The 27,723-nt window shown below is 39.7% G+C and overlaps 1 protein-coding gene across 1 annotated transcript in view; it reads left to right on the top strand.

Annotated features, from left to right (window-relative positions):
• The window catches only part of gstcd (glutathione S-transferase, C-terminal domain containing), a 64,359-nt gene that overhangs the window by 14,171 nt on the left and 22,465 nt on the right, over positions 1–27,723 (top strand). Inside the window, exons 6-7 of the mRNA XM_031276919.1 lie at positions 27,131–27,246; positions 27,589–27,633. Of these exons, the coding sequence (XP_031132779.1) occupies positions 27,131–27,246; positions 27,589–27,633 (161 nt within the window). The remainder of the gene's footprint in view (positions 1–27,130; positions 27,247–27,588; positions 27,634–27,723) is intronic.

A 27,723-nucleotide genomic window follows, 5' to 3' on the forward strand; every position in this document is an offset into this window, starting at 1 on the left:
GGCATATAAGCTCACTGTTATTGAACGTAGATGAAGATAATTAGATGGATTTGATTCATGTCCAGATTTATGAATTTAGATATTGAAATGGTGCTCTAATGAACAGTACAGTTTCTCTCAGCTGCACTTTACTCTTGTGCATTATTGTTAACTTAAATAAAGGAATATTGCAAAGATTTAATCTTCCCACTTAGTAACTTATTACTGTTGTTACATTTCACTTACGCCGCCTTCACACTGGCACTTGAAATCAGCTCCGTAATACGCAATGCACCCCCAGTGGACGTCATACTACACAGTTGAAAGCGTCGGGAGCGAGTAGAGAGAGACTAGAACGACTCATTCTGTCAGTGTCTTAATGTCCTATTCTCTATGACCTCTCATCTGTGGGTTATAGAGATATAAACAAAAAGGCTGCTGCGTGGAGAAAATTTGCCCAGGACGTTGATATGTCAGGTCGGTTAAATGTGATATAGCGGTATAATAGCCGCTTTCCGACCAAGTAGTTACGGGAACGTAGTTATAGGAAAAGTCCACTTCTAAACAGATCTAGTAACTACTCTCCCCCAAAACTGTTTTTTTCCATTTGCATTTGCACTGGCCAAGTGGCCATAGGGACTGGTAGGAGGGGTAAGGGAGTGGTGCAAGCACGGCAACGGCCTTTATAGTGTTAAAATCAGAAAACAAATACACCAAAAAACTATCAACTAAATACTAAATCTAATGTATATTTTTTATATATATATATATATATATATATATATATATTTATATATTTGTCATAATTTAAACAAGTCTCCCGAAGAGAAACGTATCTCTCTCTCCACCGCCTCTGCCTGGTGTGTGTGTGTGTGTGTGTGTGTGTGTGAGAGACGGTCGGCCAGCCGCAGGACACGCTTATGGAGTTTAACTCCGAAAAGACAGTTAACCACAGGTTCCCGTTAATCTTATGATGGACATGTGTTGTGATATTTAAACAAACGAACCGTCAACAGCGAAATAAAAAAAATAAAAAATCACTTTTGCTGGGATTTGGGGTGTTATGTTGTGTCTCTGGTGCTTCCACATACATACAAACTTTGAAAAAAATCCACCCATGCTGTTTAGAGTGAGATACGGTTTCTGAATGTGTCCTGCCTTCAGTCTCTGGGTGAGCTGTTCAAAATCGGCACGGCTTGTGACATCACAAGCCGAAACGAGCAGGCTAACCGCAACCATTAGCTCGTAGCGTTAGCATGCTAACGCTAATGCTAACGCTAGCATGCTACCTCGTTGTCAATAGCAAAGCACTGCTACAACACACACAAGTTCACCATAATCTACAAAAGAACTACTTACATGTGCGCCCTCATTTAGAAGTCTCCCAGCTAATCCTACCTTGTAACTGACCGAAGTTGTAGAAACAGCCTTTCTTTTACTGTCTATGGAGCTAGCTAGCTGACATGATCTACATCTGAGCTACTGCGCATGTGCAAGTGCAATCAAAGATAGTACAGAAGAAGAAGAAGAAAAGAGGTCTCACTCTGTAGCTAAAACAGAGACCAGCTGAAAAGAGGATCTGCAGCAGTGAGAGAGGGCACTGCAGTACAACAAAAATATGGTGTTTTTTGGAAAATTAAACCATGTAAACCTATTCTGGTACAACCTTAAAATACAATTATGAACCTGAAAATGAGCATAATATGGCTGCTTTAAAATTGTCCCGTTGTTGGTCTGTCTGAACCGGAAACCCGACCCTCGTTCATATGCTGAAAAGGGAACAGCGAAAAGACCCTGCCCTGAAGTACGAGCTGAAAGAGTTACAGGAACTGTGGCCAGAGAGACTTAAAAAACTTTAAAAAATTGGTCCAGTCGGAATACGAGAAAAAAAGGGTTCTAGGAACTGCAAAAATCCGGTCGGAAAGCGGCTAATGTCAATAGTTCGATGTCTGTTGCTAACCAACTTAGCCATAGCCAGTGTTGGGCAAGTTACTTTTAAAAAGTAATTAGTTACAGTTACTAGTTACTTCTTCCAAAAAGTAACTAAATTAGTTATTCAGTTACAAATTATGAAAGTAACTAGTTACTTCAGAAAGTAACTATTGCGTTATTTTCAAGTACATTTTTAAATGCTCAAATGTGACCCCACCTCCACCCCTCTTTAACAGAACTTAAAATACATGTGCATGTTCAATTATTTATGATAAATCTGAATATTATAATGAAATGGACACTTAATACAATACATTATTAACAGAAACAATGTACACAAATCTAAACTATTTTAATGTTGCTGTGGGACAAAGTGAGACTAGCCTCCAATCAAATGCCATGTATGTAGATATTATGTTTATATAGTGGATCGATACAAATAACACAACACCTCAACACTGGGCCACAACTGGGCAAAATTAAATTATGCTTGTTAAGCACTATACCAAAAATAAATAACAAATATATACACTCTTTGTAGTGCAAATAACTTAAGTGGCCTGATGTTTATACTTTGACGTTGACTGACTCGCTTGTGTTGTTCTTGTGTGTCCGACTATGCATGCTTTCGAACACCCGCCCAACTCTACCTCTGATTGGCTTACCATGACATTTTACTCAACCCCAGCCAATCATCAGCATGTATGCGCTTGTGTCGCGCACTGCCCACTAACCTAGGAAGAACAGTAAAAAACAGTATTTGCCTCTCGGCTCAGACTCAGAGATCTAGTTGGTCTGATGAAAAAAAAAACAGCTTTAAATATAGTAACGCGCCACATATTTGGCAGTAACAGTAACGCCGTTATTAAGATGGGAAGAGTAATCAATTAGATTACTCGTTACTGAAAAAAAGTAACGCCGTTAGTAACGCCGTTATTTATAACACTGTCATTCCCATCATTGGCCATAGCAGGTATCCTATTTGTTTAGCAGTACCATAGCAACGCTAACTTTCGCTCGGATTGTCGGATAGGAACCGTCCGTTGCCTGTGACTTCCGGTCGTTTCGCAGCCGTATCGGAGCTGATTTTAAATGCCAGTGTGAAGGCGGCGTTAGTGATTTATCTGATTATAATCAGTGTAAGGTATTTGTTGAAATAATTTTCTTAAAAAAATTCTATTAGTTTAAAAACCAGTTCAGACCAGATCCACGGCGAGACAAAACCGTTTTAGAACGTCGCAGGGAAAAGTTGCAGCGATCTGAACTGGCCCGTCTCAGCTCGACACAAACCAGCTGATGGTTTCACTGTGACTCAGCTGTTCAAGTCGCAGAGGCTGGTTTTAGAACGTAAGGGATGTCACCTGTTTCAACAGCCAATAGAGAAGTCAGCTGGTAAAGTCAGCTATAAACTATAGAAATAAAATGATCCATAATCCATTTTATTTTATGTTACAAACAGCTGGTCGAAATGGCAGAGTTTTAGATGGAGCCTCAACGACCGCCTGAAAGCACGGTAATGTTTTATGGTCAAGCGAGATAGAGAGTGACTGAAGAGAAGGAGTGCCCAGCGGCGTTAGAACAAAGCAGTGAATCGGAGAAATAAAACATGTTTTCGCCGATTCATCACTAGATATCCAACTGTAGCAAGTATCTCAATATCACTAATGTTATCCACATTCATATTTAGACGAAACAAATTATATATCCAGCTACAAAAAGCCTAAAACTCGGAAGTTAGAATGGAAGTACAAAGAGGCGTTGTTATGCAGATGATACACTGTCTCGTCTTGTCGCATTTGTGTGAACTGGAAGGTTTTAGAACGCTGCAGACCGGTGTGTTACAAGAAGTTGTATGTTTCAACTTGTCTCGAATCTTTGGTCTGAACTGGGCTTAAGGCTGTTTTAGAACCATGAGGTTACCGGTCTACATATCTGTGATGTATTAAATATATTTTTCTGGATTCATGCAAGAGTTCCACTTTTATAAACTTCACATCACACGACAGTCTGTTGGCTTTAAACCCAAAATTGAAAACCACTGGCGTAGTCAGATTTAAAGCAGCTCTAATCAATATTTTTGTACTAACAATGGATCAAATAATAATGCGATCTGCAGTTCCCCTCAGCTCTGTGGAGTAGGGTTGCACGATTCAGAAAATGTCACGATTCGATATTGATTTTTAGGCTCAATATTCGATTAAAAATTGATTTTCGATTCAGAAATGATTCACAGTATGTAAATGTAATGTTACTTTTCCCATGTGATTGCAGTAGACATACAATTTAAAAGAAAAGAAACACAACAAATTAAATTTAATTTGATATTACTTTATATGTTTTCATACAAAAATAAAAGCTTTTGCAACTAAAAACTGCAAAGTGCCAAGCTTTGGCCAGCTTTCAAATACATTTAATTCAAGTATAAAACTGTTGAATTAAAAAGAGCTTTTCGTTCAGAGTTCGGTGGGAGTTTAGAGCATTGAAAGAGTGGCGTGTTAGGTAATTTAGGTTGATGTTTGTCCACTTCTTTAATGTTAATCTCTGGGTGATGGCGTACCATGTGAGTTCTCAAGTTTGTGGTGTTTCCAAAATAATTAACTTTTGCCTGCATATAGCATGATTCCTATCAAGTTAAATCTTCCCCTCGAGGTCTGAACACTGATCCATTTCCCTGTCTTATATCCGTGAAGCTTGTGCACAACACTTCAGTCATCCAACTGAATTGGAGTCTGTAAATGGCTGTTTTTTCCTGTCCAGCTAAATGGAGCTCTGCTGAGAGAAACACAGCAAGCTTAGTCACGGATTGGTTTAACCACTGGTCTGCATATTACCACATCAGCTCAGTCCAGAGATAATGTTGAGTGATTCTCTTTCCCTTTCTCCCTCTCTGTTCTTTTGCAAATCCATTAGTGTTTTTTTTGGTGTTGTGAGTTCAAAACAAGTGACCATGGCAAAGTCGAGGCAACATAATTTAAAAAATAAATAAAAAGGTCTCTCTGCCTGTCAGATTGTTGTCAAAAGGTGCTTGCCATCCTGAGGCTTCTGTCAGACAAATGTCAAGGGTAATAATCTAGATGGAAGATTACTGGGTTGATTTTCTCCTCAGACACCTTTTATATACAAACACATTCTACTTATACCAGTCCTCGTTGCTGTAAGCCTGAGTTGATGAGAGCCATTTTTCTAACTCTAAATGTAACTAACTGATGATCTTGTCACCTTTCAAAAATTCAACTCTCTCACTCCAAATGCTTGTAATGAATAAAATATTCCACCTAAGAGAATGTTTCTGTAGCTAGGAATCTGACAGTTGCACAGGAAGATTAGTAGCAATTGCAGTTCTTGAAGAGCAAATGTGCCAGACAAACCTTAAATGTGAACCCCTTTCAAACATTCCCTTGAGACAGTACAACAGATTTCCACATTTCTGCAATAAAAGACTCCGCAGCCATGCTAGCGGCTCTGAGAGGCTGTACTTAGGCACAGTGATGCATTCAGCTTAATGCTAATGTTAGCATTCTGACATGCTCACAATGACAATGCTAACATGCTGATGTTTAACAGTATAATGTGTACTATATTCACCATTCACTTATTTTTGCATGCTAGCATTGTTACGAGAATGACTGTTGCAAGTTCATTCCCTAATATAAAGTGTGCGTTTGAAATAGAAGGCTGGCTGGCAGGAGGTTATGTGGGCTTACCTCCAGTCAGCAAGAGCGGTAAACTCCGACCGAGAGCTCCCCACGAGCAGCCAGCCCAGACGGCGTCAGTAGATGGTATTTATTCAAGTTTTTTTTTGTTGCCGGTGGTTGGTCCAAAACGAAACAAAGCTGGAGGTAGTAGGTGTTCAGTTCTCAAGGCCAAAGCCAGAAGTGACTCTGACTCTCATGGTTGTTTACCATTTTCAGCGCCAAAATCACTCATGGACCCAGAAGCCTTATCACACCTGAGCCACTGGGTTAATTGCTAAGCCCCACCCACTATGGAACCAGTACTATAACTACTAAAGAGCATATTGCTAAACCTAACAAGCATGCTGATGGTAACTAGTTAGTGCTAAACACAAAGTATAGCTAAAGCTGATGGAAATGATAATTTGTGTTTGACCATAAAGCAAGGACAAATAATGAATAATGTACTGGACAAATAAAAATGTTCACCTCATGGTAGTGCTAGATGAAAGTCAGGGAACCATAAACGTGATTACAATTTATCCTGAGGGGGGCATGAATGTCTGTACCAAATTTCAGGGCAATCTATCCCAAAACTGTCAAGACATTTGTTCTCAAAAGCACACGTGTCAACCCTCAAGGTCAATTAATCTAGTAGCTGTTGAGATATTTCAACGGATAAATAAAGACTTTGACCTGCTTGTGCTCAATGCAAAGTCAGGGCAACACCAAGATCAGTAGGCTTCATCTTCTGGACAATTCCCGGAATAATTGTTGAGATAATTCTGTCTGTGGTGGACTGATCGTACTACAGACCGACATTGCCTAGAGCCACACAGCAAGCTTCGGCTAAAAGCTGTATGTGTAAAAGTGTCTTCATGTTTTCTGTTTGCCTTCAAGGAGAGGTGTGTGTTTATGAGTTATGCATGTAAAGCTGTCAGTGTATGTGCAATTAAAGGTAAATTGCCTGTTATTAAAACTAGAGATCAGAGAGTTTTTTTGTAGAGTACATGTTAATACACACACATAGATGTGATTTGATGAAGATGTTGTTATTGAACAATAGGGCCAATATCTGTTTGTACTGTGTGCTGGCATTTTGTTAACACCTCATTCCCCTGGGCTTACAGCTCCAAAAAGCAGTCTGTGGCTCCCAAATCACTCCTCTGATTCTCAATTAATTGAACTCATTATAGCCTTTTAAATTGGAGATTTAAAGATATGCAGTAAACATGGGACCAAGCACAACTGGCAACCAGCTTTGTTACTCCCAATTAGAGCGATAATTGGCACTTTATTTCAACAATTCAAGTTCAAACACATCTAGACTCCCTAGGGGAGTACCACAGAGTTTCACTATTTGCAGTGACGTTTGAGTTGTGCCCATTTAAATGCAGAGCCACTGGCTGCCTCCATGATGAGCTCCCTGCAAAATGTCATACCATGAATATTAATTTATCTCCTTAGTTTTGTTTTGTTCAATGATCTCTGGTAAGGCATTGCGGTGTGACTGTGGAGCGGGGAGACAATTTGCTTAAACCTCGCCAGCTTTCATTGGGTTTTGGATTACATAGTGTTTCTTACACCATTTCCACTAGACTCATAATTAATTAGTGATTAGTGATTTCAGCCCTGAGCAGAATGTAAAAACAAATCTTTTCTCCACAGGCCTTTTCTTTGGAGCACAGTTTAACACACATTCTCTATTAAAATCTTGTATGTTTCTAATGTAAAGACTGCATTTGAAGGCAGATTGAATTTAATAGGCCTAACTTTTCTGTTATCTTTTAGTTGTTGATACATCTTGACTTCATAAAGATATGACAAAATTGTTTTGATTTTTGTCATACAGGATTAAAAAGCAGTTTTCTATTCCTTCAGGAAATACACATACAGTAATGTCACCAGTGGTGGAAATTAAAGGGAAACTATTATATATCATTTTCAGGATTATACTTGCATTTTGTCTTTGTACTAGAACATGTTTACATGCTTTAATGTAAAAAAAACAAAAAACACTTTATTTTTCTCATACTGCCCATGGCTGCTGCACCTGTATTCACCCTCTGTATGAGACGCTCTGTAGGAGTGCCTGTCTCTTTAAGCCCTCCTCCCGAAAAAGCCCAGTCTGCTCTGATTGGACAGCATGCTTCCTTGAAACTCCGGAGCCTCTGCTCCGTCTAACACTCTTAGTTGAAGCTGCAGCTGCTTTTAAACCAAATACTATATAAACAGAAAATGTCTCAGGAGTAATTTGACCCGGAATTGGAAAGAATTTAACGACACTGGCAGCCAAGATGACATATTTTACTGCCTTTAGCATGTAGTTACATGAGACAATGTTAACATCGCAGTGGCTAAAAAAAAATAAAAATAAATAAAAACACTCCAGTCCTGCCTACTGGAGCAGATGGCCAATCATAGCAGGCCTGCTGAGAGTTGCGTAAGACTTAGCCGAAAGTAGAAAAAAAACTGTTGAAACCAGAGCGTTCAGAATAGTTGAAAATCTGAACGTTTTAGCTCACAAGGATTTGTCTAAAATACGTTTACCTCATTATTTGAATGCCATGTTTAACATGAAAATCCAACATTATAACATTTGTAGATATGACAGAAAACATGGAAAAGCATAATATCTTCCCTTTATGTGAAGTAATATTTAGAGGCAGCGTTAATGAAAAGAACGTCAATAGAAAGATGCCAACGGAGGAAAACAGATCTGCACACGTGTAAAGCCCGATTTGATGACTAATATGTTCTACTGCAGTCTTGAACCAATTCAGTAACCCAAATTAGCAACTGGAAGGTTAAACGTGATACTTCATTTTGAAAGATGCTCAGTACACCTATCAGTTTAATTTGCACAATTTGTGGCTTGGCATGTTATGAAATGAGTGTCACGGACTGTTGTTAATTACAGGAGATACACAGAACAGGTCTGAGAGAAAAGCAAGTCTGATGTGTTTTTAAGTTTGTCCTTTTTATTTTTTCCACTCTGTTTGTTTTATATTTATCTCTCCTTCTGTCTGGTTTTCTTTATCTTTTTCTTTTCTCTATTTCTCTGCACTAGTTTACTTCTCTCTTTATTTTGTCTCTTTCTATCTCAGTTTTTTTCTGTCTTCCTTCTTTGCCTGCCTGCCCTGCATTTTCATTACATTTTTAACCTCTTAACTTTTTCACTTCTCTGCCCCATCCTCAGGCTATAAGCATGAAGGGCATATTTTATTTTTATTTTCACAAACTCCTGACAACACAGTTAAAGCATTTAGCCAGTCCCATCACTACATGCATCACTTTTGTATTTGTTCTTCCCGTCCTTGAACAAAGTGATCTTACTGGAATTCTGTATTTTGTCGACATAGGCTCAAAGAAAGGTTCAAGGCTTATTATTATGTTCTGTAACTGGTGAACACTGTAATAGATGATGTGTCATATTTGGTTTCAGTGTGTACTGTGAGATGTGTTCCTATTGTGGCAGAGACCTCCCCCAGTGCCCACATCTAATTTGGCTCAAAAGAAGGTTGTTTATGGATTTTGGCATGTGTGTCTCAGTTGTCTGTGTTCTTTTGTCATTAGAGGAGTTTTCCCTCGTGTTTCTTTACACCCGCATGGTGTTGGCTTACACTGCTATAGGGGTGACTTGTCTTTTGTGTGTGTGTGTGTTTTGTCTGATTCTGCATCTGCAGAGTAGGGATAGACCAATTATCGGCCCTGGCCAATTATTGGTCAGTTTTTTGGCAGTTTGCAGATTATCTATATCTGCATTTATTTTCCTGATAACTGATAAAGTTAATTATTAAAAAGTGCGCCACTTTGGCTCCGCTACAACTCTGTGTCTGTCCTTCTGCTTCGGTTTCACTCAACACTGAGTCTGACTTAATGTCCCACCCACAGCACTATCTGACTATCTGTTACTGGGTATTATGTTGAAAGTGTCTCATGTATTAAATAATTGCTTAAAGCATTTAAGCTCAATTTTGTGTTGGAGTTTGTAACATTCCAAAATCTTAATTTTGACTTAAAGATTTTCATTTTCACTGTAAATACACATTGGTTCCAAATATCAGTTATCGGTTTCATTAACTACTACTAATCGGTATCGGCCTTTAAAAACTAGTATCGGTCGATCCCTACTGCAGAGCATTTAACAATACATACATATACATCACCTAAGTTTTAGGGGCCTCCTTTTCATCCCTTCATCACCTAAGTTTTAGCTCTACCTTTTCACATTCTGGTAACTACAATTACCTTTAGATAAACAACTGTAGACAGTCACCCATATCCCTGCAGTTACTAGCACAAACTTATCCTTTCGTCAAAATTTCATATCGTATTAATTTTGTTATTTTAGATTATATTTTGGGAGAAGTAACAGAGTGTTGGCCAATATTTGGTGGATCTACAAGGATAGGAGAGCAACAATAGCTTGCATGACGTGTTTTTTCTTTTCTTTTTAGTATGCAGGTGGCTCATTAAGACATAACGATTCATCTAAAACCTGCTCTAATTATTCAAAGGGCACATGGCATGTAGTGTTTGTGGCCAATCTGCAATCCCTTGCTTCTTGTCCCACTTTCCTAAATAAGAATATCTGTGCAGTGCCAAGACATTTGCAGATACATGTATAATATCAAGTGTATATACTTTCTATCACTAAAATTAGGGGTGCACCGGTCCAATATTAAGATCGGATATCGACATAATATTGACAAAATAGCTGGATCAGGGATCAGAAAAATTAACAGATCCACTGGCCGATCCAGTTTTGTTAGTTTTTTTTCCCCCTCTGTTGCACATGTGTCGCATGCTGGAAGAGTTGAGTGTACAAATAAATAAGAATTCAATACATTACATCTATGTTGTTTTGTCTTAGTTAGGAAAGTAATGTTTAGTTAGGAAAGTCTGGTGCCTTTAGTCTCTTCCACATGGTGGAAGGTATACAGTGTATTATTAATTCAACAACGGTATTGGATCAGTATCAGGTATCGACAGACACACAAAGCCCAGGCATCGGTATCGGTATCGGGACTGAAAAAGTCGGATCGGTGCATCCCTAACTCAAATAAAATGTACATGGCAGAGACCACTAAAGGGATAATGAGTTGAATTCTGTCAAGACAAAGTATTAGTTTTGGAAATGTTCCTTTCAAACACCAGGAGCCACCCTCTGCCATAACAATATAAACTTAATGCAATTAATGCACAGAACTGAAGGGAGAATCCCTTTATTTCTTTCAAAAGAGGGGCCCTGGTTCTGGCAACCCAACGTTTCTGTAAGAAAACCAGGAGGAGCAGGGACACAAGCTGGCTGGAGTCCAGCCAGATTTTATTTATCCTTGAGCTAGCACTGCAAGGCCCGGGCTAAAAGCCATACTGGCTGGGAGATTTCACAAGGGTAGCAGGCCAAAAGACGTTGACACAGCCCTCCACAGATGCCAGCGTTGTGCCACTTACTCCCTGACTTTGACAGCTCCGGCAGAGCACAGAGAGCAATGGATAAAGGGGAAGAGAGTGCGCTGAATAAAAACAGATTACTTAGTTTGAAAGAGCAGGGGGGAAGGTTTTTAGAGACATAACAGGAAGAACAGCTGGATTAAATATTTTTGTAGACTTTATTTTCAGAAAATATATAAGCTATTCATACTGTTATTAAAAGTATTTTTTTTTATAGACACAACCTACCATAGTGCTGAACACAAATGGTAGACCATAACAGAACATGTTGCTCCTTCTAATAACAGTAATGTATTTGTGAGAAATAAAACATTGATGATGCCTATTCTGCTGTGCATAAACAATGTTGTACTTGCAGTATGGTCATGCAACCAAATGATACTTGTTAATAGTTTTTTTGTTTTGTTTTTGCATTTAAGTGAAGTCAGTGGTGTAAAAGGTATCTTTTTGGTGTTTGAAGTAGATTTGACTTGATTTGTTAATTTGATGCCCATTCACAACTATTCATGCCTGGAAGTTTGTGTGTCAAAAGATCTTGTTCCAAACCCACCAAAATACCCACAACGCAACAATGTTCATGAATGCAACAAACAATTATTTTCAGTAACAATCTTTAAAATAACAACTATTAATGACAAATTCCCATTAGGCCGGCTACACACTGGGTGCGTGGCGTGTCTGTTTTTATTTCGGCTCCCATGTTAACAGGTTAGAGCTTGCACACTGCATGTGCGTGCATGCTAGAAATAGGACCACGCAACCCGCAAGTGTGTTATAAGCGTTTCCATTCAAAATAGAATAGGAAAAGATGTTTATATGTCATTTTGACACAAATACATTTAATAAATGACATGTTGATGTTTAAAAGTCTCTAGGTTTTGACATAAATGCAGATATAAATGTAATTTAAAAAATAATAAATAATGAAAGCTGCAAGCAGCGTTGGACAGGCCCTTGCTCCTCTGCGCGCGTCGGGGTTACTGGCGGACACCGCTCCTTGCGACCGTGCATTCGGCACTCAGACACTGCAAATCGTCACCAATGAAAAGGGAACTCCCTGCTGAGTTCAATGATACCTCACACAAGACTCATATGTCATACAGTTCATTAGCTGTGACAGGGGGCGTGGCCAAAGCATAGGGGTCGGGGCAAACCTTTACTAATAAAAAAGGAACTCTGCTGAGTTCATTGATACCTCACACAAGGGTCTACATCAAACGGGTCATAAGTTATAAAAATGGGTGTGGCTACAGCATAGGGGGCGGGTCAAACCATCACCAATCAAAAAGAAACTGCTGAGTTCAATGATACCTCACACAAGACGCTACATTAAACGGGTAATTAGTTATGAAAAGGGGCGTGGCTGACACATAGGGGGGGGGGTCAAACCATCACCAATCAAAAAGTAACTCTGCTGAGTTCAATGATACCTCACACAAGACTAGGGCTGCCACCTCTTAGTCGAAGATTTCTTTAGTTGATGAGTCATTTTTAATGGTTATTCATGCTTAATTACTCATTTCCAAGAAACTTATGAGCACATTTCTGGTAAGCACAAGATTTAAAGTGGTACTTTTGCAGGATTAATTGTGGAGAAACTCAGTTTTACAGATGGTTCATTAACTACATTTATATGCCATTCATATACCACCTCTCAAAGACCACAGCTCTGTCGATTACATCAACTAATCGATTAATTTACAAAATCATATAAATGTTAGTCGACTAAGAATTTCTTTAGTCGAGGACAGCCCTACACAAGACTCTACCTTAAACGGTTCAAAAGCCATAAAAGGGTGTGTGGCCTGAGTACATGGGCGTGGTTAAAGTATAGGGGCCGGCTCAGTATCACAAGTAGACCACACATTCTAAGTTTCATGTAAATCGGATAATGTTTCATATAAGGCTGATTTCCTGTTGCCAGCGGGGGGCGCTATGACCAAAAGTCAATATTGGCCTGTATATGTCCTTAGGCCTGGACTCTTGTTGATTGTGGGAAATTTCAAGCAGATATGACAATGTACACTGTAGTTAAAGCCACTTTCTTGTTCATCGCTAAACACTCAAAATGGCCGCTACGCCACGCCCACACCGTTTGACGAAAAGTTTTTCTTTTAATAACTTTTCATCTTTAAAGGGGTGGTTCAGAATTTTGGACATAAGACCTCATTTCCAAGTTAGTTAGTGTGTTATTTATCAGTGGAGACCGTTTTCAACACTTTTCATCCAGTCCTTCCAGTTGCAGAGTTCGCTGGTGCTAGCACAAGTCAACAGTATCTGCTAGCCTGCCACTAAAAACAGTCTTACCCACTCCACAGTACACCCGAGGCAAATAAATTATAACACCAGACTATCGATGTAAATGTCTGTTGATAGAATAATGTTAGAAATAAAATTACCCTTGCATCTCAATGATCTCAGTAAACAGAGAAGCGCACTCCAGTCGGGACACCTAGTAGTAGCCTAGTACATTGGTATTGAAACATTGGATTGGAAACTAAGGACTAAGCAACATGGTGAAACGCTACAGATGGGCACCACAAAGTTTCCATAAATGTCCATTGGGAGATCCAGAAAGGAACCAACTGTGGCTTCTTAATGCTGGCTTGGACATCAAGAGACCGGCCAAGACTATACTCAAGTGGCGAATGTGTAGTGATCATTTCAGACCAGACGACTTTGAAAAACCCCACAATCTAAAGGACCACAAGTCATTGACAATGAATGTGGTTCCATCCGTCTTTCCAGATGCACCAACAGCTACTGATGAACAGGTAATAACTTTTGGTAGGCTACTCTAGCTTTCTTTCTTCATGTAAACCGGCTTGGTGAGTTTTTGAGTAAGTTAAGCCGCTCAAAAAGGCAATTAATTTGCCGGACAAAGGAAAAAGAATAATTCCTTCAGCCGCTGTCAGCGCTCAGGCCCTAATTATCGATTTTCAAATATTGCACCTGTCAATACAGAACTAAATATTCTGTAACCTATTTTGCTGTCAATACTGCCGACGTTGTCTTTGCTGTAATCAAATCAGTATATATTTATGTTTAACATGAAGTATACTACTGCTTGAGTGCAGTTTATCAATAGGAAACATACATGTGTACAGACAAGGCTAGCAGCAGCAGCGCTGCGTCAGACACGCTTCTGGTGTGCAAAGACATAGATAACGCCACGCAGCTGACACGCAACAGAAACGCCACGCTCACGCCACACATCCAGTGTGTAGCCTGCGTTAGAGGTTCCCAATGCCCAGAGTGATGTCTTCAGCAGAGTGCAATTTACAATATATTCAGGTTAAGGCAATACCCTTGTTATTTGAACGCCATGTAAACACCTTACCCCGGTTAAAAGTGGAGTTCTCATAACCCGGTTAACAGACCTCAGGGTTTCCCGCAGCACTTTGCAGTTTAGGCGGCCCGCCTTAACAACACGCACATGCCGCCTTAACTGAGTCTTTAAGAAAAAAATTATATAACTGCTGTGTTACTCTGTCCTGTTTGAGTGGCTGTAATGTAGAAGTCGCATCAACACAGTCTGTAGGAAACAAGGTAACGGCGAGTTGTGAAGATACCACCAATCACAACAGAAAGAACATTTGCTGGCGGTGAGTGTAACTGTCATTTATTCACATTTAAAGGGATAAATCGCCATTTCACCATCGCGTGTGCGTCAGAGTTTGTCAACAATGTGTGGCAGCTGGGGCATGCCCGGGCAGAGACGGGGTGAGTGGACTTACCGGAGTGTTGGCATACGGTGGGCAGAGAGCATTTATATATGTTTCTCTGTCCTGTTCTTCACATCAGTGAGGCTTTCTTCTCTTGTTTCAACGAACGAATACACGGTTAGTTAGCGTAGTTAACAGTGAAGCTATGGGCTGAGCTCTGTTATCTCAGCGCAATTTGTTTTGGAGAAGAGTTGTCAGGCAAAGTGGAAGAGAGCGTGTCACGGAGGATGCCAGTAAAATTGTTCACACTCAAACACTTCTTTTGAAAATAGTTTAATGAGCTTAAAATTGCACATTGCAACTGTTATTTTGAAAAGCTGGTTATTTATTAATTATTTATTATTATTTAAATTTAATATTTAGTGTAGTGTTTAGTATAGAGTCTGCACTACAGAGATTTATTAATTATATATTTAAATTTGATATTTAGTGTGGTGTGTAGTACAGAGTACAGAGTCTTCTACAGACACCCACCCACCCCCTTCCCCGCCCACCCCCCCACCCCCACTGCTACGATACAACAAAACAGTGCTGCCCAGATTATCCGGGCTGACTCAGCAGCGAAGCACAGAGCATACGGTCCATCTGCTTCACTCCCCGCCGAGACAGCAGCGGACACCGGGAGATGGCTAAACAGGTTGTCCATCTCCGGGGCTGTCAACGATGTGTCTCGGCAAAAAAGTGGAGCGACTGAGCAGTTAACGTGAGTTAGCTAGCTTGCTAATTCATGCCTTCATGCGACACTGGTTACAGATAATGAGCCAAACAAAGTTGTGGTGGCAAGAGGGTCTGGACGCACAGACCGTCCCCACGCAGCCCAAAATGTAGGACTGTGCAGACTGTACGCGTGGACTGTACACGTCCATGTATGCAGACACCCACTGTAGTATAAACAGATTTGTGTTTGTGTGATGAGTTTTGGAGTATATCTAGCAATGTAAGGTGCAATGAAGGCAGTTTTGGAGGAGATACAGTATACTGTGAGTTTTTTAGTACAGGAAATTGAAATTGGGGAGAAATTATAGTAGCCTTGATAACACATCACTGTATCTAGTGTTGACATTTGACAAATGGACAAATATGTATATCCTCAGGTCAGGATGGGAATGAGTACTTTCATCTTTTTCACAGTTGGTGAGTTGGGAAGTGGATGGCATACAGTATGACTTTCTCCAGGTTGCAGTGGTGTATTTGAGGGTTCAAGGTAAAGTAAAGCAAGCATTTTGGTCAAATCTAATGGCTTTTGCAGCCAATCATATTGCTGTTTGTTGCTAGGTGGAACAACTCTACTTTTGTTATATCACAGGTTGATATATTGTAAATCCATTTCAAGTCCACAATCTGAGCAAATCTTATTGTTTTCCTTGTGGACATGGTTTACTGGTTAGTCAGCTTATGAGTAGCCTCAGGTCATTTGTTACTTACCTGAGCTAAGCTGTGAATGTGCAGTTCAGTCATTTGAATCCTTTCCGAACAACTACAGTACAATATTTCTTTCTCTGCCCATGGCAAATACAACTTCACTGGCTTTCAAAGCAGAGGAGTATAAATGTTTGTTTTTGCCAAGTCCACTCCAAACAGTGCAGTGAACAGCATTAGGAGAGAGACTGCAAGTCAACATTTAGCCTACACAGTGAATGGAAGCCAAAAGGAGAGAGATGGCTCTGTGTACGAGGCATGGGCCAATATGAAACTCTAATAGTGTGATTATCTTGGCTGAAGCATACATTATTATCTTGATAAAATAAAAATAAACATTAGAGATGTGTTGTCGAGCATTTCTATTCCAAAAATACAATTATTTACAACAAATACTCTTAGATGAGGAAAAATTTTCTTTTGCCATGATAAATGAGAGCACTGGAGAGGCTCTCTGTTATGCTTGTTATCAGTTATTTTGACAAGGCCAGTGAACCGAAACAATGTGAAAAGGCTGAGGGTCTCCATTTAAACACTTTGGCGTGTTACAATACATAACATATTGACTCAAGGGTAACACTTAATTTTACAGGTCTGTAATGTCCTAATAACTTCTCCTAATCTTCTTTTGACATTAGTTTATTTTCCTGGAAAGAACTACATAATTTCTTTAATTTCTGTTTGTTGATGTCCAGAGACATTTCCTTTGAAATTAACAACTAATTGCAATTAATTAATTAAGTGTACTAACTGAACGCTATCTCCTGTACTCAGTACCAATTTACATTGTTCATTTCAGTAATTTTAATATCAGTTTCTTTCATGGAAATTATAGGAGACCAAGGGATCCTGAAAATAGTGTTACCGGCTAAGGTTTGCTAGCATTTTGGGCTACAACTTATGATCCTTTTCATTATTGATTTTATTTATCAATTTGTGCAAGTCATCAACTCACAAGTTTCCAAAGGTAAAATTGATTCTTTTTAACATTTTTTTTTGACTGACAATCAATAAATCAAAATGGATTAAGTTTACGCTGGTATAGAATAAAACGAAAAAAAAAAATTGAAACATCGACATTGGTTAAAAAATGTAATCGACTAATGCATTTTAGCCATAACAGGGAAAATTTAAACATTTTAATTGTGTTTGTTTATGTAAAAGCATGTGTTGATGTGATTCTCTGTACACGTGTAACAGAAAACTCAGTAATTGGATGTATTTGGAAAAGCAAAACTGATGTCTCAGTTTAGTTGTTGTCCCATTTTGGAACAAAACAGTGCAGACACATTAGGTATGTGCTTTGACCTGTAACAGGGACCACAGGAGTTCCATAGTGATGCAGACCACTGCCTACAGCTTTGTCTGGTCATGTTTTGACAGACATTCCAAAGCTGTTGAAGGATGCGCAGTGAGAAGTTTTTTCCTCTTGTGTTTGTCTTCATTACCTTTCCTTTTTCTTGTCATCACAGTCTTACACAAACACATTGAAAGATTTCAGCGACTGCTGCTGTGAAGGCAAACATTTTCTTTCTGACAACGTGTCAAGAATTGGAGCTTTTAGTATTGTGAATGTTTTTTTTTCTCTACTTTATGCATACTCAACAAGATTATATTTAGTTTAGCCTCAAACCTTTCTAAATACCTCACAGCACAATTGCAGTTATGTTGTGTGGTGTTGTAGCTTTTAGGGTCGCTCCGAACAATATTTACATTGCCAGTAAAGGACTGTGAATTTAGATTTCTCTCCTGTTCTTAACACCTTCAATTTCCTTATGCTTTGGTCTGTAGTCTTCTATAATAAAGACCATGTTGTCAATTGCAAACTTTTCTGCACTAGTGCATACACTTTTAAGTGCCAACAAGCCATTTCAAATTTCTAATTATGATGAAGCCATTGCAAGATGCCTGCAAGGTAGAACTAAAGCCCTGCCAGCTAGATACAGTGGCAGTTGATGAAAACATGCCAGAATCATGTCACATAAAAAGTATGTTGACGGTACCTTTAACTCTATGGAACTGTGATAAATCATTTTGGGTCCCTCTACAGAAATAAATGTCATGCAGTGTAAATTCAGTACTGAAGAGATCACCTCACCTTATTTGTTGTTATATATTTTTTTAAAGGGCTCTTTTTTCCCTTCTGTACATCAAACTACAATGAAATGACGAAAAACCTTAAACATTTAGTCACATCCCACATTCAACGTTGTTTTGAAGGTATTTAAAGATTTAGTTTCAAATATGTTCTATTTAAAAGGGGACAGTCTTACATGCACTGACTTTAGTGATTGTATAATTAGCTGTGTGTGTGAAGTTTTAATTAGGTATATAACCAATGCGCATCAGTGACATTTCATTTGTTGTAAGGTTGAAGCCATATACACTGTGACCTCATTGGGTTTAAAGAGTTTGCAGATTATAACCTTCATAAAGCTTCAATAGAGTAGATACAGGATGTATTTGTAATGCTGTCATACAGACACATTTTTCATTATAAATTTAAGGAAACTTAAAATGGTTTTTAAAGTGAAAGTCAGGATTTTAAGAGGTGAGTTTATTCACTGTTCTTTTAAGCCAGTGCGTAACATGTTAGCCTAGAAATCTAGACGCACCCTACGGCAGCAAATGTAGTTTGCAGCCAGGGTCAGTCTAGCAACTCTCCGTTGGCTTGCGAGCTGGAAAAACCAAATTCTGGTCATGCCAATCACATTGTGTATAGAGTCGGTGGGCGGGCTTAACATAAGGACGGCAGAATTGCGACGGTTCCGCGTGAATTCCCTGCTACTTGAAAACAAAGAAGATGGCTGCTGCTGCTGGCGAACAGCGGTCTTTCTAATCGGCTTTAGCCGCGACTCTGGAAGACTTGGACTTAAGCACTGAAGTCATTCTTAAAAAAGGAAGATGTGTTCGGAGTTTTGCCGATCGGATACGGCAAAAGTTTAATCTATCAACTAGCGTTGCTCTGGTTGGCTATGAGTACAGAGGGAATTTGAAAGACAACCGTTTATCCCGCCCCACGGATTGAGCCCTGCAATGGTGAGTTCCCAGACCCAACATCTTGATGTGGGTCTGGCTTGTCGGGGCTTGTAACATGTGTCATGTTGTTAAGCCTGTAGCTTTCCTTGGTAATCTTGGTCATCCATTACCTTTGTTACTGCACTCCAGGTAGTTTGTTTATTAGGTGGTAAGACGCACTCTTTCACTCTTTATTTTGGTTGGTCAGTTTACTCCTGCAGAACAGCAAGAAGTGTGAACAAGTGTGCAGCACTTAAGTGAGCAGCAGTTTTCCCTCTTTCAGACACATAAGAGATATAGCATGCTCTCTCACACCAGAGGAGTTACGGTTGCATTAGCCAGCCTTTCATTTGGTGCATGGCATATTCACCTATTTAGAAGTTATAAAAACACAAAAGGTTTAGATAGATGATAGATAGATGTGCTTGGATTTAAACTTGAATGTAATTAATCCCAAAGTGGGAAATTCTTGTGTTAAAGCAGCAGGTTATCCAGGTATTGCACGGGAACACCAAATATTGTAAATATACATTATCAACAATAGAAGAGAGAAATATATATCAATAGAAAATAAACACAACAAATAAAATAAATAAAAATAGCTCAATACAGAATACAGTACAATAAAAAAAACTTTGCATACTCAATACACTGCCTACACTAGAATACACTGTAAACTAAACTACTCAAAAAAAAAATACTATATACATTAGACAAGTGTGCACATTTGCTGAATTAAAGGAACAATGCAATTAGGTAGAATGGGAGGATGCGGATGTGCAAATTCACCATGTGCAATATTATTGAAGGTTACGTTAAAGGAACGTTAAAATCAGTTTGGTTTTCTTTTAACCTCTTCAGTCCTGCTAAGAGCTCCCACACCACCTTTGCACTTGTTTTTATGACACACTGCATCGTCTGAGCAGCTGCCAAGACGAGAAAACACTGTTATTGTTCCTCGACAGACAGCCAACCTGATCCTTTGTGAGCTGACACACTGGTACATTCATAACTACTTGAACCGGATCTGCATTCAAACATGATCTGCTCAGGGGAGCTGCAGCAGTTAGACTGAGAAGATAATGATCCACCATATCTTCCTGTTTTTACTCCACCTCACCGAACACTTATACATATAGCGTGCCTGTGTGCTTATATCAGCAAACATATCCGGAGTACTTGGATATGGCCTGATTGTGCACGTCCTAGACTATATCCACGACCTTCCACTTCTGGGATTGCTCCGTTGCCGCCGGAAATTTCGCCGTATGCCCTTATTTTCGGCTGGATGTCCGTTACCTTCCACTTTCTTTTTGTTGGAATTTTAATCTCCGGTCGATCTCTGCAGGGTAAATCGAGACAGCTAGCTGGACTATCTGTCCAATCTAAGTTTTCTGTTGCACGACCTAAACATCTTTTGAACGTACACGTTCCACCAAAACAAGCCACCCATGACAATTGTGATTGGTTTAAAGAAATGCCAATAAACCAGAACACGTTTCTCTCCCATCCTGGAATGTTGTGTGGACTAGCCAGACCCTCCTCCGCGCAGTGCTGTGGAGGAATGTCTGGCAATGCTAGACTATGCACGACCCAATGTGTGCACATGCTGCGTCATTCCATTTACTGAAACTCAATGAGAAGGTTTATGAAGAAATATTGCTTACTTTAGATGCTATACATGTACACGTCACCCTTCTCACGAGTGACCCTTGACTTATTGACCTGTGCTTTTGCTTATTTGTTTTCATTAAATTGGCTGTAAGATGTAAAAAAATATATATAAGCTCATTAAAAAAAACAGAGTTGCCTTCTCCTGGAAGATCATAAACATCACCACACCAATGATGAATCTCACATTTACCTTACTAACTACAGATATATGTATTTTAAAATAGCTCTAGACAGTCAATGTTATGCAATAAATTGTAGTATTATCCTACATGAACAGCTGCCCCAAACAGTTTTCTATTTCTATATTTTATGGGAAACTCAAAGCAGTATTCCATATGGGCTTGATAAAGACTTTGAAAATGAAAAACACTGAATTACACTGAAGTAGATGGACATACCATATTTAATATAAATATAAAAATGCCAATCCTTCATTGTGCTTTTGAGTCAAACTTGCATTCTTGAACACACTAAATGTGAAAGAGTTGTAAAGCGTTTCTCTGCAACATAATTTGTTTTAAGACTGTCCTTTCAGGCTCGCCATCTTCTAACATAACACCCTGTGACACCATATTTCTTGGTTCTAGACAGATGACTGTCTGGGACATTTCTGTGGTAAACACGTCTGGAGACGCTTTCTACTCGTAAGGAATTTGTTTCCTCCTTGACAGCAAAACGCGTAACATGAGCCAACAGATAACTCCTGTAGGTTGCCGGACACTAGTGAGGCTGCGTAACACCGGTGTACACAGTTTAGATGGTGATATGGAAACCTTCTAGTCTCTAACATTATTTTACAACCCACTTTTAAAGTAACACTCTGTAACACAAGAGCTGATACTGTTCTGAACACATACGTTTGTATATATGTATAAATTAAAGGTCCCATGACATGGTGCTTGCTTGCTCCTTATGACCTCATAAGGAGCAAGATTCCAGATTGGCCCATCTGAGCTTTTATTTTCTCAAAGGCAGAGCAGGATACCCAGGGCTTGGTTTACACCTATCGCCATTTCTAGCCACTGGGGGACCATAGGCAGGCTGGGGGAACTCATATCAATGTTAAAAAACCTCATAAAGTGAAATGTTCATGCCATGGGACCTTTAAATATAATTCAACCCCGACCCTTCAAATGTGATTTCCAGAAGAAAAAAAAAACCCTATATTTTGACCAGTTTACCAATAACTACAGATTGCAATTTTTTTTTAAACAAACATAAAATCCCAATGATTCAACACAAAATGTTTAAGTTGTAAAACATATACAAACATAACCTAGAGTTGAATCATATACCAGCCTTCTTTATGTTTGCTCTTTATACCAGCATATCATCTGAGAGATGTTAGCTGTCGGATCCTGCAGAGCCTAAACAGAGAGGCCCCCTGTGCCACAGCAATGTATTTACATTCTAATATGTGTGATGGACCTTCTTGATAAGGCTTTGGGCAGTTTTGCAGCATCAGGGGAAAAAAGGAAGAGCTCAGGGCTCACTGCCAGCGACAGCAGTGGTAGGCACCTTTTAGCAGTAGAGGACACACAGGCTAATGGATCCTCAGTCTCCCCTGATGACACAGCCACAGCATGCAGAGGCAGAGTCAACCTGCTGGAAAAACCGAAAACTTGTCTCTCCGACACTAAGACTCTTACTGGTTCTGTCATCTCTGGCTTTTTGCCAGTAGTTATCTGGCTGTGATGGCTTTCATGCCCCCGTTCATAACCAGCATCATAATATTCTGCATTCGTCTCACATCAGCCTGAGGAAGGAGGTTAAACACAAAACTCTTTCAGGAGGAAACACCTGACCCCATCAGATTCCAACCAACGTAACATGTCAGCAGTGGAGGTCAATTAATATAAACTGGGACAAGTAATACAAGTAATTACATTTTCAACTGCAAAGGAAGGCCTGAATTGTAGCTGGCCAATATGTCCGTGGAAATAAATGTCTTTCTGCTGCAGGCAAATCATAAAATCCACAGAATTTTGTAGTTAGGTTGCATGAACATTGATATGCAGACAAAAAATATACAGCCTGTGCTTGAGTTATGTCATGATGTACACAAAAATAAAAAGAATAACATGGTCTCAGACATATAGCTTGACTTGATGAAGTCTCCGTTGTCAGCCCTTCTGAGATAATTTATGCAGGACTATTAGCATTTATACATTCTTGGCTTGATGCTGTGACACGCCAATGTCTGACTAATTGCTAAAACATTAGAGCTCATTCTCAGTCTTGTACATGCAGTTGATGTGAGTAATAACAGAGGAGGAGAGGTGAGCTTATGTCCACCTGTCAACAACTCTTCTTGCTGGTGGATCATTTGGGCTTGGCTAGATGACAGTTGCAGGCACTTTCTGTCACACTTGGGATTGCTGTGTCCGTTTATAAAGTGGCTGGAAGACAGTAGACGTACAGACGTTTAGATAGGCCTATCTCTTACTGAGCTCTCTGTGAATTACATGGTTTGTGATTGTCATTTTCTTGCAAGTTTTGGCTGGGATCATACTTTCTTGTCAAAACTGTTCAGTTACATTTTAGTCTCCTAAGCTTCATTGGGAAGCTGTCATATTTATTGTCATTGAGGCTAACGGTAGATCATAGCTTATTTTTCAAGCAACTTCGTCATCTTTTGTACAAACATTTATGGTTTCCAGAGGATGAGTCCTAAACACTTTGGTGATCCCCTGGCTTTTCCTCTATAGCGCCACGATAAGGTTCACATTTGTGGTTTTTCAGTCAAATATCTTAACAACTATTGGGTGAATTGCCATATTATATACAGTATATTGCCACCAAAGTTGGTACAGACATTCGTGGCCCCCCTCGGGATGATTTCTAAGAACTGTGATCCCCTGACTTTTCATCTAGTGCCATCATCATTTCATTATGTCCAATACTTGTGTTTATGCAACATCTTTCTGAGTTTTAGCTCCCTAACTTCAACAATACCTTGACGACAGTCTATTTGCCTAGCCACACACTAAATCTTAACCAAAAGGTTTTGTTGCCTAACCTTGTGCCTAACCGTGCCATAACCAGACTGTGTGAAAATTATGTGAATAACCAATGAAAAATGCTGACCTTGAACATTCAGAAACCTCATCATTGAACAGACTCCAGGGTTTCACAGAATTATCCAGTATCAGCATTCTGTCTAGCAAGTAGATTGCAATTCAGTGCGTAGATCCTCCCGAGAGACGAATGATGATTAAGTCTCATGAAGACCCTTGGGGAGGTGCTTGTCTGCTAGTCGTGTCTGCCTGACCCTCTTAGCAAAAAGGTGATGTAGGAGCATTACCTTTTGGGCTCATTACCTGGGTCCACTGCCTGTTAGGCAAGGGGCAGGGTCAAGGGATATATCTAGTCTGGAACTAATTACATCTCATACAGCAGAAGAAATTGAGAGGTGAGTAAAATAAGTTCACTGGTACCAGCATCCATATGACCCATCTCTTAGTGACTAGAAAAAAATGTGAAACAGTTGTTATTGCACAATAGACAACCAGTGAAGATTAACATGTTAGTTAAGTGTCACATATTTAACAGCCACTCATCAGTTTATCCACACTTTGAGCTGTGTTAATGCAGAGAGAGTGGGCTACAGGTTGCCTGTTGAAAGAGAAACTCTCTAGGGGGATTGATGTCATCAGTTAATCCTATGAAAGTTAAACCCATAATCATTTGTATCTTTAATTAAGATATTGATTTCCCTCCTCTTTCCTACCTACTCCAAAGCATTTCTTAAAATTAAAGGAAATAGTCAGAATACCTGACACCTTTTATGTCTCTCTTCCCTTAGATGTCTGCTATAAAATTTAAAGTGAATTGTGTTGTAGCTAGATCCACTTTGTTTTATTGGTTAACCGAAATGAGTGAGAACGTTTTAAGACATAATGAAACAAGCTTAATGTTATATGTGTCATTAAGCCCTTATGTCAATGTTATCTACAGTGGGTTGCCACTCTGGTTTTTCTTTATACATCTTGTGGCTTTTTGACCTCTAACTGCATAATGTATGATATTCATCTAAGATTGAGTGAATTTGACACAGTTACAGCATTCCAGGGCGTGAACTTCTAAGACCTCTCAGTATTATTCTTAAACCACATCAAAAATGAAATGAAAAACATAGGAAAGGTCGACTGGCATGTAGTTGGCGCTTATGCTGCCACCCACTCAGTCCAACGTAGCTGATGGGTTTGGCCTTAAGCTGTGTGGTGACCTTTTATCACATAAAAGTCTTGTTTGTGTAGAAACACACACACACACACACACACACACACACACACAAACACAATCAATGAGTACACTTTTTAAACAAAGAATACTGTATACACATTTTGCACTTCTTTAACAACTTTGAGTATGTGCCTGATACACTCATGCAACCTCTTGTGGACCCCTTAGACCCTTTGTGTGGCCTCACACAAATGCTGTGCACATGGACTCTCAAAACTACATCAACAACAAATCAAATTTTATTAGAGACAGTTTGGGAATCAGGCTTTTTGGCAAACTCCTCTATATTTAAGGCTTTTCCTAGATTTGATTTTGTTCAAAACCATTAGCACTTAAAGCAGCTATAATCAATATTTTTATAACAATGGATCACATGACTACTTGTATGTGGAAGTGTTGGCTGGTCGTTATGACTCCACATATAATTATCACCTGACTCTGCTGTTCCCCTCAGCTCTATGAAGCTTTATAATGCCTTTCAGCTCACTGTTTGGATTTTCAGGCCCACACCCTAACTGATTTGGTTGACTCTGACAGCTCTCATGGCAGCTGTTTTCAGCAAAAAAATGTAATTGGTGCTGCCTGCCCAGCACCAAATGACAGAGAGTTAACATAATGAACATTTAGCAATTAAAAGCCAGATATTTCCTTCAGGAGTTGTTGGTGGCCAAAACGGAGCTTAAAGAGTGAATCTTTTTTTTTTTTTTTAAGATTATTTTTTTGGCATTTTAGGTCTTTATTTGATAGGACAGCTTAGACATGAAAGGGGAGAGAGGAGGGGAATGACATGCAGCAAAGTGCCACCGGTCGGAATTGAATCCGCGGCTGCCGAGGCGAGGACTGGGCCTCTGTACATGGGGTGCACACTCTACCAGGTGAGCTACCCAGGCGACGCAAAGAGTGAATGTTGGACTTGCTAAGAAACCCAACTACAAATGAAATACTTGTTGTATTTACAGCTTGTTTCCGCTGCTCCTTCTCCTCGTCTTTGCAGGTTTAAAGTGTTCGATATCGCGATGTCAAGTTTGAGTCCTAAATGGATAATCTGCACTCTTACTTTGTTTGGTTCCCCTTTTCTATTCTGTCCACTCTGTAATACAATATTCAATTACAATCTTCAGATGCATCAAAAGGCCTCTATACTAAAGCCCCTCTGGAGCCACGGATACATAGAAGTGCCTGCACCCATGTGAATTTCTCAGCCAAGCGAAGAGCAGTGAGCAGGGTCTTTTCAATTACCTTCCTGCTGTTTTTCTGTATTTAAATTCATCCCTCACTTTCTTTATTGTGCTCTCCCTACAACTGGGATCAGCTCAATAACATCCAGCATGAGAGCCTGAATAATGACACTGAAATTTCCTATTCTTGTCGGCGGAAGTATTTTTCACTCTCTCCCCTCCCCTGTTGTCGTATACAAAGCAGTGTGAGCAGGAACGTGTAGGAATCATATATTTTGTGATATTCCAGTTGTGTGGACATGAGGGTGTGACTGTGAGGTAAATGAAACACTCAGCACTCTAGATTAATGGACCAGAGATGGCATTGGCACAGCACGTCAACGGCTCGCTGCCGATGTGGCGTGCTATCAGACTGGTGATGAAGATGCAGGAGACTGAAATGTGCTTCAAGTTAATGGGGTACACACTGCTCGCACAGCAGCAGAAAGTTTTGCCACAAATGAGGAGGACACTTTGGCTCTGAGGCTTGCTTTTGATTATGTTGAAAGATTGTTTGCACTCCCTATTTGGCAATTGGCTGGAAACATGCTCATGAGAGAGTAGAGGCCTTTTCATCTGTGTGCTGTAACCATTACCTGAAATGGCTGGTTGTAAATCAAAATTTGAGCAGTTGTGGGGAGGCTCACTGAAAGCAAAAGAAAAGAACACAGAGTAATGAAAAAATGTGTAGTGTGGTGTTTGATAGCTTTCTTTTCTGGCAGAGTGTTTTTGCCTTTCAGAATAATTAACTGGGAAAAACCTGTTGCTTTCCACTTGTGGTCTTTTGCAGGGAAAATGTCAAATATCCGTGCAGTCAGGAAGAGGCAACAGCTGAATAACTTGATTGCCATGGTTACAGAGATAGCCAGGCCGGGATACACCGTTGTGGATTTCTGCAGTGGAACGGTACGTGTATTCATCCATCAGTCCAGCTATGCATGTATATTTATCACTGCACCTGATGGCTACGTTAGACTGCCGCTCCATTAGCAGCCAGCTGAAAGGAGCTAGTTCTCATATTCCCTCATGTTTTCCTTGCCTCTTTAAATGACTTTTGTCATTGGCCAGTGTACACAGACAGACTGGTAATTCCACTCATGAAAATTCATGCTCAGAGAGGTAGTGTTGCATGGCGAGAAGGTCAATGTTTGGTTGGAAGGGGCAGCACTAATCATAACTCATTGATGCCCCCTGCGTGCTGTTTTCCTATTGTGTATTTTTATTTTTTCTCTTTGTGCTGTCTTTCAGGGCCATGTAGGGATTGTTCTGGCTCACACACTTCCAGATTGCCAGGTAACGTTTGCAATGTGTGTGTGTGTGTGTGTGTGTGTGTGTGTTGTGTCATTGACTTGTGTTGCTTTGTTAGGTAATTTTGGACTCTGG

This window comes from Sander lucioperca, chromosome 4, assembly GCF_008315115.2.
Source record: "Sander lucioperca isolate FBNREF2018 chromosome 4, SLUC_FBN_1.2, whole genome shotgun sequence".
NCBI lineage: Eukaryota > Metazoa > Chordata > Actinopteri > Perciformes > Percidae > Sander > Sander lucioperca.